This window comes from Uloborus diversus, chromosome 7, assembly GCF_026930045.1.
Source record: "Uloborus diversus isolate 005 chromosome 7, Udiv.v.3.1, whole genome shotgun sequence".
Taxonomy (NCBI): domain Eukaryota; kingdom Metazoa; phylum Arthropoda; class Arachnida; order Araneae; family Uloboridae; genus Uloborus; species Uloborus diversus.
This window is the reverse complement of record NC_072737.1, coordinates 136,569,387-136,584,751: the sequence shown is the minus strand read 5'-3', so window position 1 is coordinate 136,584,751 and position 15,365 is coordinate 136,569,387. Positions and strand designations below refer to the sequence as shown.

Below are 15,365 nucleotides of genomic sequence, written 5' to 3'. Positions count from 1 at the left end.
ATGGTGAAGGCAATGAATAAAGTAAACAGGAAAAATAATGCGGTGAAGTGTCCTAAGATTTTGCTAAAACATTTTATGGATATGAAATTTGAAAAACTTGTGACAAAGGGGTCAATTTCATTTTTTTCAAAGCATGGGTTTACCTGATACCTTCATTCACGTAGATCTAGAAATCTTGGAGCTAGAGGAGGATTTTAAGAAAGCAAAAAGGATTATTCAAGGAATTTCAGTGGTTAATGATAATGCTGAAAGGGGTATAGCCCTTATAAAAGAGTTGAATGGAAAAATGACACGCAATGAAGAACAATTCCAATTCTTGTTGCAAGTTGTCTCAGAACATTGACGAGCTTATCCCGGATATAAAAAGCAGAGTTTGTAATATGTAGTAAGGAAAGCCATATACATAATTGTTGAAATATTATTATTATGTAACTATTTTTAACTTACAAAATGCTGGCAATTTTAATTAAATAAATTATATACTTTTCTTAGCGCCAATTTTATTTCTATCTGCATTCATGGCATAAAATGGTAAAACGCGGAACTTTGAGGCTGTTGAGCTACCTCTAAATGTTAAAATTATGAGCTCAAACTTCACAATAATTATTTTTTACTCAGATGGAACCAAATGAGGGGGTAGGACCAATACAAATCAGGAAATTTTTTGAAAAGGGCCTTTTTTGGATCCCCCTAATACATATATATATATATATATATATATATATATATATATATTAGGGCTCAACCGATGGCATTTTTTGACCTGATGGGTCGATGCCGATTCTTCAAAGATGGTCGATGGCCGATTGTTTTCCTCCCAATGGCCGATACCGAGGGCAAAAAAAAAAAAAAAATCAAACAGAAATAAATTGATAAAATTGTCAGGGATTTAAAGGATCATTGATTCATTTCACTTTACTCCCTTTCTACAAATAAGGAATTGTAATCACAAAAAAAAAAAAAAAATCAGATTTTTACCTAAATTTCTATTTTACGATCAACCAATTTAAACTTCACAAGTTTTTTCGGCACATCTGTACATGCATATGTACCTAAGAAAATATAGATGACTGAAATATCCATTTTGAACGCATCCTCAGTTAATTATCGTAAATTCTCTTGCAATGTCTTCATATGCGTAAACTTACGTCACTCAAAAACGTTATGAAATAGTAAGTTGAAAACTTATACGTACGTAGTATGATCTAAAAGTTCGAGGACAAGTTGTATAAAACCTTACCCTGAATAGTTCACATTACCGAAGCACATCTATCTACAAAATTGTCACCTTGAACGACTATGCACTTCTGCCAACGTTCATATAGCTTTTAAGCACTCCTGGAAGACATTTTTCGCAACCTCCTACTAGGCCTCTTGAGCTGCTGCTATAACTTCATCGTGGGAAAGAAGGCGACTTTCATGCTGAGGATGCACGATTCGATTGGTCAATACTCTGATATGACAAACAAATAACATAACGTTTCGTCGGACTTAGCTCCGTGTGACTTTTACCTGTTCCCAGCAAAAAAACATTTGCATGGACGCCGCTTTCTTCCGTCAGGAGAAGATAAAGCTGCATCATAGAAGGTAGCGAAAAATGGCTTCTAGGAGTGTTTCCAAAAGTTATATGAACACTGGGAGAAGTACCTAGTTCCTCAAGGTAACCTTTTGAAGGTGGATGTGCTTCGGTAATGTGAACCATACTGGGTAAGGTTTTATACAGCTTGTACCCGAACTTTTGGATCGTACTATGTACAATCTGTATAGGGTGTAGTTATGCTTCTCCTTTTTTGACTGCTGTATGATGAAAGAGAAAGGACAACAACCAAAAAAAGAAAAAAGAAGAAAAACAAAGACTGTTTAATAACCAATTGATTTTTTTTTTAATTGAACATATAACTAAGATTTCAGTACTATTGTAATAATGTATGGATTTAGGTACATTAAAAATAGTTAAAAACATTAAATTATGTTGTTTAATCATTCAAAAAAAAATAATAATAAAAGAATAAAACTATGAAACCATCAACAAATTACGCTTTAAAGTGAAAAGATTGCACTTAGACATTTTTTAGTCATCAAATTAAACAAAAAAGGTAACAGATAAATTACAATATTAAATCATAATAGGAATATTTTTATACTTATTTAAAATTTAAGAATAGAAAAGTTTGCATTTTTCATAAAAGCTATAGCAGTGACATTAATTTTGCTGAAAAAAAAAATAGCCATGAAAAGAGCGAGGTCTTAAAACGTAGCTACAATAAACAAACTCAATATTTACACTAAATTAATAACTGAATGCAATACTACTTGATCTGATGTTTGCACACATAATATTGAACAATTTGATTGTTTAATCTTTTATGAAGCTTTACAAACAAGTTCAAATAAAATTTTTCAATTTAGCAAAATTTTTCTCAAATTTAAAAAATTGCATTATAAAAAATCCTTGAAACTTTTCTATAAAAAATGAAAATAACGTATTCATTGGTTTTATATAAATACATAAAAGTAGTTACTTACAACAGAAAAAATAATCTACCGCTATTAATGAGGCAAAAAAGATTGCGCATTACGAAATATAGGTGATGAAACAAGTATGAGAAATACGCAAAAGGACATTTCTTGACCAAAATAAATAATCGCTAAATGTTTAAGAAATGCTTGAAACGACGAGAGAGGGTTAGGGGGGGAGGGAGGGTCACCCTCTGATTTTGGAGTAATTCACACTTTGGCCCCAACTTCAGCCTAATTATTTTAGTACAGAAACACTAAAACCAACGCCTCAGAAGAATTTCTGAATCTATTTCAGCACTTCCGAAGAAAAAATTCACAAGTCCCTTTTATTTCCGAATTATGTCACCATTCAAAACGTCTTTAATCAATTTCTTTCATTAATGCTCTAAATTCTTTCTAAACAATAGATAAAGTTTGAACAAAAAAATCTCGAATTTTATGAATGGTGTTAGTTTTAAACAACTCAGAAGTACAACTAGAGTTTAATTTCAGAAATTGAGGGAATGGGCAGAGGGGCACGCAAGTGTTCTCAGAAATTCAAAAAATAGTCATAAAAAATAGAGTTCAAAATAATCATTAACATATAGCAGAAACACCCTTTCAAAACTTGCACCCGAGTTCTTCTTGACGTGCAGTGGCGGATTTAAAATATAGCAAATGTTGTAATTGTGCGAGAGGCCTCATAACCATAGTGGCACCGTAGGAGTTACAAAAATGCTTATGATAAATGTTTTACAACTTCTGTGATAGAGAAATAGGGCCCCAAAATGTATTTGGACGGGCCCCAAACTTGTAACTCCGCTGAAGCGATACAGAAAAGACTACATTACTGTGATTTATATTACAAATATCGAAAAATTAAAAATTACCGTCGGCTCAACGGGAATCTAACAAAATAACACAAAAACCAGTTTTGCCATCTCTTAGTTGTTTTCATGGTATCTCCAATTTGACAATATATCACCAAATGATCGTCAGTCTAAGACGCTATATTAGTTTTGCATTGAAATAAGTAATTAATAGCCTCAAAAAATGAGTAAACAGGCTTTTCAGAACACACGATTGAAAACAAAAAGGGAAGTGCACAACTGGAACACAGATTACCATTTTTGAGTTATGACTTATGAGAGGTATGTATGTACATCCAGCTGCATGGAACAGCGCAATAATTAACTTATTTGGTACCTGAATGCAGTATTAAAAACTCTTTCAGGGGTGACTAAAATAGAAATTCATACTGAAATTTAAGTAAACAATCTTATATGAAAACTAGTGGTACTCGCACTGCTTTGCCTGTAATAGAAAAATTAAAAGGTCTTTTGGTTTGCATGTATATTTACAAATAATGTATGGTGAATTTTCTCGCCATTTGGCTGGTACCCATATTACGGTTCCACGTTATGATAATTTCATATCTTGCCAATTGGCTTATGCCCATGTTACATTTCCACATTATGATAATTTCGTAATTTACTCGTCCGTCTTATGATAGTTTTGTTCTTAAAATTAATAAAAAAAGAACTACATCAAATTTTCGAAAAATCGCTTTGAGGTGCACACCCCTATGCTACAAAATAACTTTGTGAAAAAATTTCATGAAAATTGGCTGAACGGTCTAGGCGCTATGCGCGTCACAGAGATCCTGGCAGACAGAGATCCTGACATACAGAGAGACTTTCAGCTTTATTATTAGTAATTAGTAGATAAAGTCAATAACTCCCTTTACTTTGTATTAAAAAGTAAAACATCAAAGGTCCTTTTTTTTCAACAGCATCGGCCAATTCCATTGGCTTTTCGATGTTTTTTTAAGCCGATGTTTCTTACAAGTTAGCATCGACCGCCGATGCCGATGGCTAGAATTGTTGAACCATCGGCGCCGATGCATCGGTCGAGTCCTAATATGTATATATATATATATTGTAAATAATTATTTTGCCATTTAATCATTTTCTCAAAGAGTAATAATTTATTTATTGATAGTACACAACATTGAGCTTGCAGTTATGTATGATTAATGAGTTATATCAAGTGTGTGAGTGTCTCCAAAATCATCAAGTATTAACATTTCAATTTGTAACCAATTTTTCATATTTTTATTCGTTTATTTATTAATTTTTTTGGTTTCATCACAAGTTAATTTTGCTCTTGCTATTTTGCATTCTAGAAATACTAGTCCAGAAAATGTTTTTAATTTTGTTCAGTTATCAGCCAGAAGTTATTTAGAGAAACCTGCAGGCTCAGATCTGCATACCCACAGACTCCCAGTGGGGGGGGGGGGCACATCCTTAAGGGACCCGTCGACCCAAGAAATTGAAAAAAAAAAAAAAACCTAGCACAGACTTATTAATGTTGCGAAGATCAGGGGTGCCCCCTCCCTTTAGGGCAGAAGCACAACCCTCTCCCATACCACAAAGAACCCCAACCCAAAAACTGAAGAAAATACCCCTCAAAACAACCCCCCCCCCCTGAAAATTTCAATGGCACAGTCTGTGCCATGACCCCCCCCCCCCCCTTTCCTAGGTTTTGTACCCTGCAAATATACATTTCTGACCTCTAGGGAGGGGCCGAATAGATTTCGTTGCTGAGAGGCCCAAAATTTATAGATCTGAACCTGGAAACCTGTGATGATTGTAAAGAATGTTTTACATTTATTCCATGTTTAAAATTCGTTTTGTCATTTTTCTTCTTTTTTCTGTTTTTTATTTGCTTGGACATTCAGCAGTTTTGAGGTATGGAGTATTCATGATAATATTTTACGTTGAAATCTTTTCAAACTTCAAATACCAAATTGAAAAATAAATAAATTAATAATATTTTTTTAAAAAATCATTATTCTTTTTTGATAAAGAAAAACACAAAATTAATTTTCTTAGTCCAAAAAGAGGGGAAATTTTTTTTCTTTTTAATGTTAAATTAAAGCGTGGATGCTTTTGACATCAAAGTTTATGGTGTTAATTGTTAAATTTGTTTATTTTGAATGAAATATGTGCATTGTCTGTTTGCTCTCGTTAAGTTTTGCTTGTTATATCAATTGATTTCTTCCCCTTTTTAGGCCTTTTATCACGTTTTCATGCAAGACTTCTGGTCTTTGGTCGGTGCTGTTATAAGTGCTTCTCTAGTTCCCGAAAGATGGTTGCCTGGAAAGTTTGACTATGCATTTAACAGCCACAATATAATGCATGTATTGGTTGTTTTAGGAGGACTTCACATGCATTGGGCCATGCAAAAAGATTTCAAATGGGTGGCTGAAAATCAGTGCCCTAATTGAATATTGCCTTATTACAGAGTTAAAAATTAACTTTGCACTTTTTAAATATTTTTCATTTTTCACATTAAATTAGAAAAAGAAAACCAAGAAGTTATTAACTATTGTAATTAGCTGAAGTTAATGTAAAGATGACTTTCATTATTGCATGACAAATCACCAGAACTGGGAAATGTAATCAATCAAGATTATTTTTCCATGTTAACTAGTTTGACTATCAAGTATCAAACTTGCTCCCTATACGAAAGAAATTTCTGCAAATTTGTCTTTTGATTTTTATATTTTATAATCATATTTTGAAGTTAATGAACTTTATCAATCTCAGCTTTACACAATGTCACTTGTAAAGTGCAAATATGTTAATTTGAAACTCTGTTCCTTGCTATCATATGCACAAAAAGTATTTATTTATAATCATGTATACATACATTATTTCAAACTATTTTATGAGCATTTCAGAAATCACTAGCTACTGTAACTTAATTCCTTCCATATACACAAAGCACCTAATTATGTTGTTGCAATGCTTTATTTTGGAATTTGCTGCATATAAAAAAAGCAACAAACTGTGTTGTACTTTGTTCTTCACGAATGAAAGTTTGATTAATAGATAACTGGATATATTGCAAGCAATAAAATTGTCTTTCATTGAATTTCTCTCTTTTTTTTTTTTTCTATTTAACTTTGCCTTATTAGGATTTTCATTAGTAAGCAAAAATTCCTATTACCATTTGAAAAATTACATTCAGTAATTAATTTCTGTCTTGATTTTTCTAGGATTATTTTTTTCTCCTATTGTAATCTCCCATGCATCAATTTTGATCATTTTTATTTATTTATTTGAATGTTTGTAGGTACATGCAGACTAGTGTACGGGAAAGTAACTGAAATGTTGATTTTTTCTACCCAAAAGAAATTTTGACCAGTTTTGTCTTGACATCTGTATTTATGTGTGTGCAGCTGTAAGTTACTTACATGACTAAAAAGCGGTTAACCATAAAAGATTGACATTAGGTATGTAAGACCTGCACATAATCTTTCTTTGCACTTCCCTGTTTGGTTGCAATTGGATGTTCCAAAAGCACTGTTAACTCACTGTTTGTTGTAAATTAATATTTGTTTTGAGTTGTTTTTCATGTGAAGGTATTTTTTTCCAAGGCATTGCTCAATCCATCTCTGTAGTTAAGTGGCTATGTCGTGCCATTTGGCAAGTATTGGTGACACAAACCTTTTCAACTGTATGCAACAAGAACAGGGGTTATAAGTTTGATGTGTATGTGTAATATTTGTTTGTGGCACCCTGGCTCGTAAATGGATGAACCAATTTTGATTATCTTTTTTTGTTCAAAATGAGACTTGATAGAAAGCATTCTCAGCTCTGTCTAGCCTTTATATGAATTTGATTATCAACAACATTAATTAAAAACCTCAAAAGTTCGTGTTAGTAGTGAAAACATACTCTCTTATTGAAGCAAAAAAACGAAATTATCAGTTTCTGATATAATTAGTTTGGACCTTATAACTAAAAAGAACTTGAACCTTTTTCAGCAAATTTTAAATTCAATCTAAGTCTTTATCACGCAATTGGTAACAGTGTCATTATTGACCTACAAGAAAAGAAAGCCTCCATTGAAATTTTATCTGGTTGCCAGTTTCAATTTGTTAAAAAAGAAAGAATTCTAATTAAGAAAAACTTTGAAGAAAGATTTTCAATTTTCCATCTTGATTCTGCTTTTGCAACTAGCAAATTTTACTACTTGTGATTCTCTTTTTTTTCTGTGTAATTCCAGTATCATCTTAAAAAAATTAAATTTTATATGTGTTCTGACCCGCAAGGTTCATTTTAATTTGTGTTTGGCAACTCCAGTCATTTTTTAAAATTTATTGTTCTCTAATTTATTAATTATTTCTTGTGAAATGTTTTTATGTTGACACTTAAGAAGCTTTACTGTGAGATGTGATCATTTATAACTTTTCCTTAAATGAATTTCTAGTCAAAAAACATTTCCATATGAAGTTCACAATATGCCCAGTCCCACATACAAACATAAATTTATGCTTAGATATCTTTATCTTTTTATGGTATTTGTCATTACTTTTATCTTTGTAACAAAAAATTTGTGTATATTGTTGCTTCCATTTGAATTACAACACTCCAGTTGTTTATTTTCAAGCATGAAAGAGCATTATTTACACAGTATTTAAGTAAAGGTAGTATTTACTTATTTGTGAAATATATATTTACTATTTGTTAAACACATTTGCTTTTTAATTTTACTTCAATTAAACAAAAAATGCTAATAAAATCAAAATTTATTTCTCACATTAAAAAAAAAAATATAAGTTTAATAAATTTACTTTTTCTTAAATCATGATTGAAAATATTCTGAAAATTTAAATAGAAAATTCTTTGTTTTTCTCTTCAAAAATTGCACAATCAAATTATTTTTCCACAAAAATGATACATTTAGCTTGTTAGCTTTTTTTAAACTGCAGTTTAATTGGTATAATTTTTATCAGATAGCATTGCAATCTTCATTCTATGCAAATTAAGATTTGCCAGGTGCAGTGTAGATCATATGATAAAATATTGTGACATTCATTCATTAGCTGTCAAAGTAATAGTATTGTTTGGTATTATATTTGTTTAACAAGTATATATCTAGACCAGTGTACATTTAATTTTTAACCATTATAGTGAAAAGACTACTTAAATGGAAGTAAATTTCAGACATTGATTCTAGTCAGATATTCATTTAATCAGGATTAGCTTTCAATCTTAAATCATTTCATAAGCACTTAAATATTGTGATGTAGACTTTTCATTATTATTTAGCTACTCAAATATTTTAAAGCTAGTACAAAGTATAATATATTTATTTTTTAATTGTCGGACATGATTGTGTATTGAAAAGAAAAATGATTTTCGTTGCTTTTTGTATTTATTTGCTAGTCAATTACTCGTTCTGTAGATCTAGTCATTTTGTCGAAAAGTCTTCATGTACGAAATATTGTTTCTCCGAACTTTTATTTTGTGTTTTATTGTATGTGTGTATGTGGTAGTATCTATCAAGGGCAGGGAAAAGTTAAATGTCATATGACTTGTGCCCTTTTTGCCGTTCTGAATAGATGTATGAAATGAACTAACCACTGTAATGTAGAATCAATACAAACTACCAAAATTAAAATATAAAAAGCTTAAGTGAGACTGATCTCCTCCTCAGTAGTGGAAATCTCAAAAGATGCATTAGTACCAAAGTCACTGCTAGTGTGCAAGTGATGTAGTAGGCTAAATGCACCTAACACCCAAAATTTGAGCAGGCATTGTAGAAGCAGCAAAAAAAGTTGACCATTGTTAAATCAATAATAATAAGCACGTTTGAATTAATTACACTCATTTTTTCCTGCTGCATCTTCACTGTCTGCATGCATTTAGGGGGCATTCATTGCTTTTAGCTCAATACTTTACTTGTAAAGTAGCAGTAACTTTATTTGGTACAAATGAACTTTTTGAGACTTCCACTGCTAAGGTCACTAGTCTCATTTATTTTTTTCATAGTTTCGTAACTTGTCTTAACCCTATAGTTATGGTGGTTAGTTTCTTTTTATCATTTATTTTATCTATTTCTGTCTTTGCGCATTTTCAAGGGAAAGTTCATTTTACATTTTCTTTTCATATTTCTTCCATGTGTTTGGTTGTATTTGTCTATTTATAAAAAAACAGGGTTGGAAAAATCTCGGGCAACTGAAAAAAAAACCTTGACAACATGTTTTTTTCAAACCAAGAATTTTTCAGATGCCACATTACACTGAATTTTCCAATGAATTCAGGCTCATTGTATGACTCCTAAAACTTTTTTCTTGGCTTCCAAAATATTACCATTTTTGTCCTTTTTTGTGTAAAAAATAGCTAAAAAAGAAAATGCAAGAGTTACAGATTCTACTTATTATATTTTTCTGGATGTGTTATTCTTACACCCCACTGTTTTTCTTTGCGACAAAAAAAAAAAAAAAAATAAATAAATAAATAAATAATAAATAAAAATAAAAAAATAGCAAGAGACTGGAGTCACAAACACAACATATATATAATCATTTTCAAAATTTAATCATTTAGTTGTTAAAATGCTATAATATATAATTTTACTTGTTCTTAATTCGTTTGTTTTAAATGTTTGAAAGGAGTCATCATATTTTTGTGTTTTGTTTCTTATGGAACTCGCCTACTTGTTACTGATCATGTATGCTCACTTTGGGTTGAAGGGACCATTTTGTCTTCATTTTCATTTTTCTCAACCAAAATCTTACTTACTTTAATGTCTGTTGTTGTTTTATTCTTCTTACCAAATACTGAAGCTTCAATTTGAAGAGTACTAAGGTGTAACATTTAATGAGAAATAATAATCAATAAAAACTGATTCTAACAATTTTGTTTCTGCAATAACCTAAAATGAAATTTGAAATATACTGTGTAGGTATGTACATTTGGACGACAGGAATTGCTGCTGCTTTTTCAGCGAATTCAGAAGAATTGCTTCCTTTTGTTCATTGACAAAATAAAGAAGAAAGAGACCTTCTCTGTGCAATACTATATATTTCCAGAAATGGTTTCAAACTTAAAGCAAAGTTTTTTTTCTTCATATTTTAGGCTTTATTATTTCGGGAGACAGAAGAAAAGAGCGATATATATCTGAATGAGCGATATAACGAGGGGCTACTGTATGGGCATTTGCAATGCTTATTAAGAAAGGCAGCTGTTAACATCTGTAGGATTTGTGTATGAACTGTATTGACAATCTTGGAAATTTTTCAGTGTAACACAGCAGTTCTGTTTTCCATTTTGTCTTGAATTTGTGATAGACAAATAAAGCAAATAGGCTGTGGCACAAATTTGCAATGGAAATTGCTGTTTTTTTTACAGCAAAGTTGTTTTTTTAATTTTTACATGGCAGTTGATTATAAGGTGATTGTACCTAAGTTGCAAGACTATTATACCTTGGTCCTGTATCAAAAATGCCACTTTTTTGTTCGTTTTTTAACTAATACGAATTCTTGGTGGCTTTAGTTGGGATGTTTGATGCCATTTTTTAAAATTAATTCTTTATTTGAAAATGCTCGTTTTTTCTGCATTAAGCTTATTTACTCTTTTTTTTTTTTTTTTTGCTGCCTAATATTTCAACTTCTCCCTGAATCGCATAAATAACCCTTCTTAAAGCATAGAATCAGTTTTTATTCATTATACAAATTGTGTAAAACAAATATATTTTTAAGTGCAATTAAACACTTGAATTTAATTCAATTTTAACAGAATAAGATTTTGTCTGTGTGCTGGTTTATTTGTACTGGATCGCCATTGTTTTGAAAAAATGTTCTGTGATTGCAATTTTACCTAACATTTTAATAATTGTTCTCACACTATGGAAGGATATTTAGTACTGTAATGTCCATGCAGTAAGATTTAGATTATACTTGCCTTTGAAACCATGAGGTACAATTTACTATATCATCACTTTACTATTGTTAAGGAATGCTAGTATAGAACTGTGATTTTTGTTGTTTTATTTATACTTAATTGTTTTATGTTAAATGGAATTTTAAAAGTTTTAAATTTTTGTTTTGTGACTGTACTTATTTATTAAATGCATATTTAAATTTTGTTGATGATATTACTGTTAAAATATTTTAGAGTAATAAATTTTTAAGAAAAACTGTTAGTATAATTATTATTTTTCATTCACAACCATATTATATACAGTACTCCAAGTATTTATTTTTACTCATTTATCAGATTATATACATTAGATAGCAAAAAAAATATATATATATTTTTCTGTATGAATCAACAAAAACATTTTTGAGCCAAAGCTGCAGCTTTAATATTTCATATTAGTGGCGTGGTAATTATCCAGTTTGGGGAAAACTCAACTCGTGTTATTATTTTTATTCTGCTGTCTCTCAGTTCTTCATTCACTTACTAATCTTTAAAAAAAAAAAGTTTTTATGTTTTTAAATGCTATTCAAAAACAAATGCAATTGTTATGCTGTGATACACAAAACACTACAAAACCTCAATTAGTTTGAAAAACCATACACTATGCGCACAAAAATTTTAAACCTTTGTACACTGCTATATTTTCTCCCCAAAAGTGTTATTGACAGTGAGTGTGAAGTGGTGTAAGTCACGAAACGCTACGTTTCATATCTCGGTGAATATTGGTCGTACTAATGTCAAACTCTTTGTGTTGGAATTATTTTTCAATGGTGATGACTTCCCTGAATATAAGTTGGAGGATCTAGGGCTTGTATAAAAAGTTAAATTTTGTATTATTTGACTCATTTTTATTTTTACTTCAAACTTTCAATACCTTAACCCTGTACCTGATTTTGAACATTTTTGCAATTGGAAGTATGCATCTAGGACGAACGGTTTCAAATATAGAGGACTTGCAGGTGAAAATGGAACACCCTGTACAATCAATGTACACACAAACCTGTTTTTGTGCGGTCTTTCTTTTGTACATTTTTTTTTTCTTTCCATTAATATAGGCCTAATTGATCCATTTTTCATGGGAAATTATTTTTTCTTTGTTGCTACAATCTGCACATGTTAAGCATATGAAAACATGTTCACTTCTTTTTTTACATTAATTTACATCCCTGAAATTCATGTTCACGGAGGTGAGAAGTCAGAATAACCATACCAAGTTTTTGAAGCAAAATCAATCGTTTTGTTTTTCGACGAAAATCTCACAACTTCAACTAAGGCTGAAAATAAACAAAGGGGCGCCCTTGTATCATGAAAAATAAAATTTGATGTCATCACTGTTACGTGTTAATGAGGAATGGCATTTTGTGTTTAGGTAACGGAAGTGAGAATTTATTGTGTGACATGACTCCTTGTCCTACTAAAACGAACTAAAACACAATATTAAAAAAAAATATATATACTTAAACAATTAGCATTTGAGACACTTGTGAAAGGAACAATAAATAAATAAGTATATACTTTTAATTAAACAAGTTATTAAGCAACAAAAACAATCACATAAGGTATGTGACATGCCACGGAGGTGAGAATTCACATGTTGTAAACCAAAACTTTTCTAAAATAAAAAATATTATTAAAAAATTGTTGTGAGGTTTAAATAGCATAGCTGCCAAGTGCTCCGTTTTTCCCGGAGTTTCTCCGATTTTTATTGCGTACTCCGAAAATCCGATTTATTTCAAAAAAACTCCGTTTTTTGACTTGGCTTGTACACTTTTCGATTTCTGAGGAAAAAGAAGAAATTTCCCTATCCTGGAAGGTAGGAATTGTGCACAAACTCAACAAAAGAGGAGGCAATTTTATGCGCTGGAAGCATTAGTGTCAAGATAAACACTGAGTGGGAGCGCTAATCGATCGGAGAACATCGTTTTTTCATTGAGCATTTCAGCTGCGTGCAAAACGTAGCCGCCATTTTTGGTCATTCAGAAGATGGAAGTAGACGATGCTTAAGTGCTTCCATTTTCAAAGACAAAGCAGAATTGGGGGTTTCTTTTAACTGCAAACTAATGAAAATCAGCAAAATGTGCTGCAAAATGTTTTTTTTTTTTTGGTTATTATAAATAATTTTATTGAGAAATGAAAACAAGTATACTATTTAAAATTTCATCTTATCCCTATTGCTTTGGACACGAATGTGCTAAAGAGTCTCAATTAAATTGTAGTTTCATGGGGATTTTTTATTTTCAAATTATTTTCATACTACAAATTCAAAATTTTATATCTGAATTTTTGACTTAATCGCCATATTTGGTCATTTGCGAGATTTAAGTACACAAAACTCTTAAAGTGGCCAAGTTTTCAAAATCGGAATTAGATGTTTATTGCAATGCAAACTATTGAAAATAATGCGAAATGGACTTCTTTTTTTTTTTTTTTTTCGGAAAATTCTTAATTTTTTTCTTGAAAAATGGAAAAAAATTTTCTTCAGAATATTATGTTATCCTGATTGGTTTGGATGCTAATGTGCTAGAAACTCTATTTCATCTAAATTTTAGTTTTTTTTTAAGGATTATTAATTATTTATAATTACTTTTAATGCAACAAATTCAAAAATCTATCATCTTAAATTTTTTGCATTGTTGCCATGTTTGGTCATTTGCAACATGGAAGTAGACAAGACTATTAATAGCCTAAGTTTCCGAAAACAGAATTGGTTGTTTGTCTCAATGCAAACTATTAAAAATAACAAAAGGCAAAAAGTTATGGTTTTTTTTTTTTTTTTTTAATTATTTTTTTGAAAGAGAAATTGTATCTGTATTTGATCCTTATTGCCTCGGAGGCTTTGTTATAAGCTGAAACCATTTTCATCTAAAATGAAGGTTCCTGCTGACTTCTCATTTATTTATTTATTTTTTTTTTTAATAAATCAGAAATCTATTTTAACTTGAATTTTCCATGTACAAAAAAAGTATTGAATGACTCTATTTTAAAATGTGTGAAGTCCTATTCATCTATTTTTTTCATGAAAGTTGTAAAAACTGCCCCATCTCCCCTCCAGTTTGTGTTTCAAAACTTGGTGACAGTGGTGGCCACTAAGTTTTTGGAGTCTAGTGGCCACTGGCCACTTAAAAGATTTCCAAGTCTTTACCTTTACTATGAAGTTGCTTTACTTCCAAGTATGAGAAGTAATCGTGTTTTTTTTTTTTTAAATCTTCAATATGTTCTTATGCAATGCATTTTCAATACATGTAGGATATGTATAAAGGAATATTTTTAAAAAGGGTTGCAGTTTTATTAAATCAAACAGTAATCATGTTTTTTTTTTTTTTTTAAATTTTCAATATGTACCTACGTAATGATGCTTTTTTAATGTAAAATATTTTTATCTTATACTTGGTTGTAGTTTTGTTGAAAATCTAACATGAAAATTCAGAAACACATTGTAATGGTGCTTAGAACTTATAGAAGCTTACGGTACAGAAGGAAGGTTTAGCACAGGCCACGATTTGGTGCTCCTATTTTAACCCTCATTGCTCCTATTTTTTCCCTTAAGTGCTCCTATTTTTTTTTTTATCTTGAGGTTGGCAGATATGAAATAGATATATTTTTGATGAAATTAAAATTCATTGTTATAAGTGAATTCTTCCCTAAAGTTTTTACTGTAAAAGCCGTGTGACAGAAAAATTACTTTTTGAATAATGACCCTTAAACATAACTGCGGGCCCACCCACTAAATTAAGGCACGAGCAGCCACTGGTAGTAACTGCCACCTAGATGTTTTACTGTCGTCAAATTCCCATTTTCAATGTAATACGCCGTTCCGTAAATGGAGTGAGTTCCATAACAGATAGTTTAAAAAGAAAAACTATCTCTCCCATTCAAATGCCACACGGCTTTTATACTGCTTTGGAAAGTTCGACAAAATTCTACAACTTTTTCATATTTTCTTTTTATTCATTCACAAATCTTATCTTTCAGAAATGGAGGGACCATATACTTCATTTGAATGTAAGGGGGTTGTGTATTCATTACAAGAAACTATTTACAGGTTACATTACTAGGACAATTTTAGATGAAAGGTAATGGAATAAACCC

General features: G+C 30.7%; 1 protein-coding gene across 1 annotated transcript in view; it reads left to right on the top strand.

Moving 5' to 3' along the window:
* LOC129226904 (progestin and adipoQ receptor family member 4-like) overlaps positions 1 to 5,822 on the top strand; it is a 36,380-nt gene extending 30,558 nt beyond the window's left edge. Inside the window, exon 4 of the mRNA XM_054861534.1 lies at positions 5,573 to 5,822. Within this exon, the coding sequence (XP_054717509.1) occupies positions 5,573 to 5,788 (216 nt within the window). The 3' untranslated portion in view covers positions 5,789 to 5,822. The remainder of the gene's footprint in view (positions 1 to 5,572) is intronic.
* The last annotated feature ends 9,543 nt before the right edge of the window (positions 5,823 to 15,365 follow it).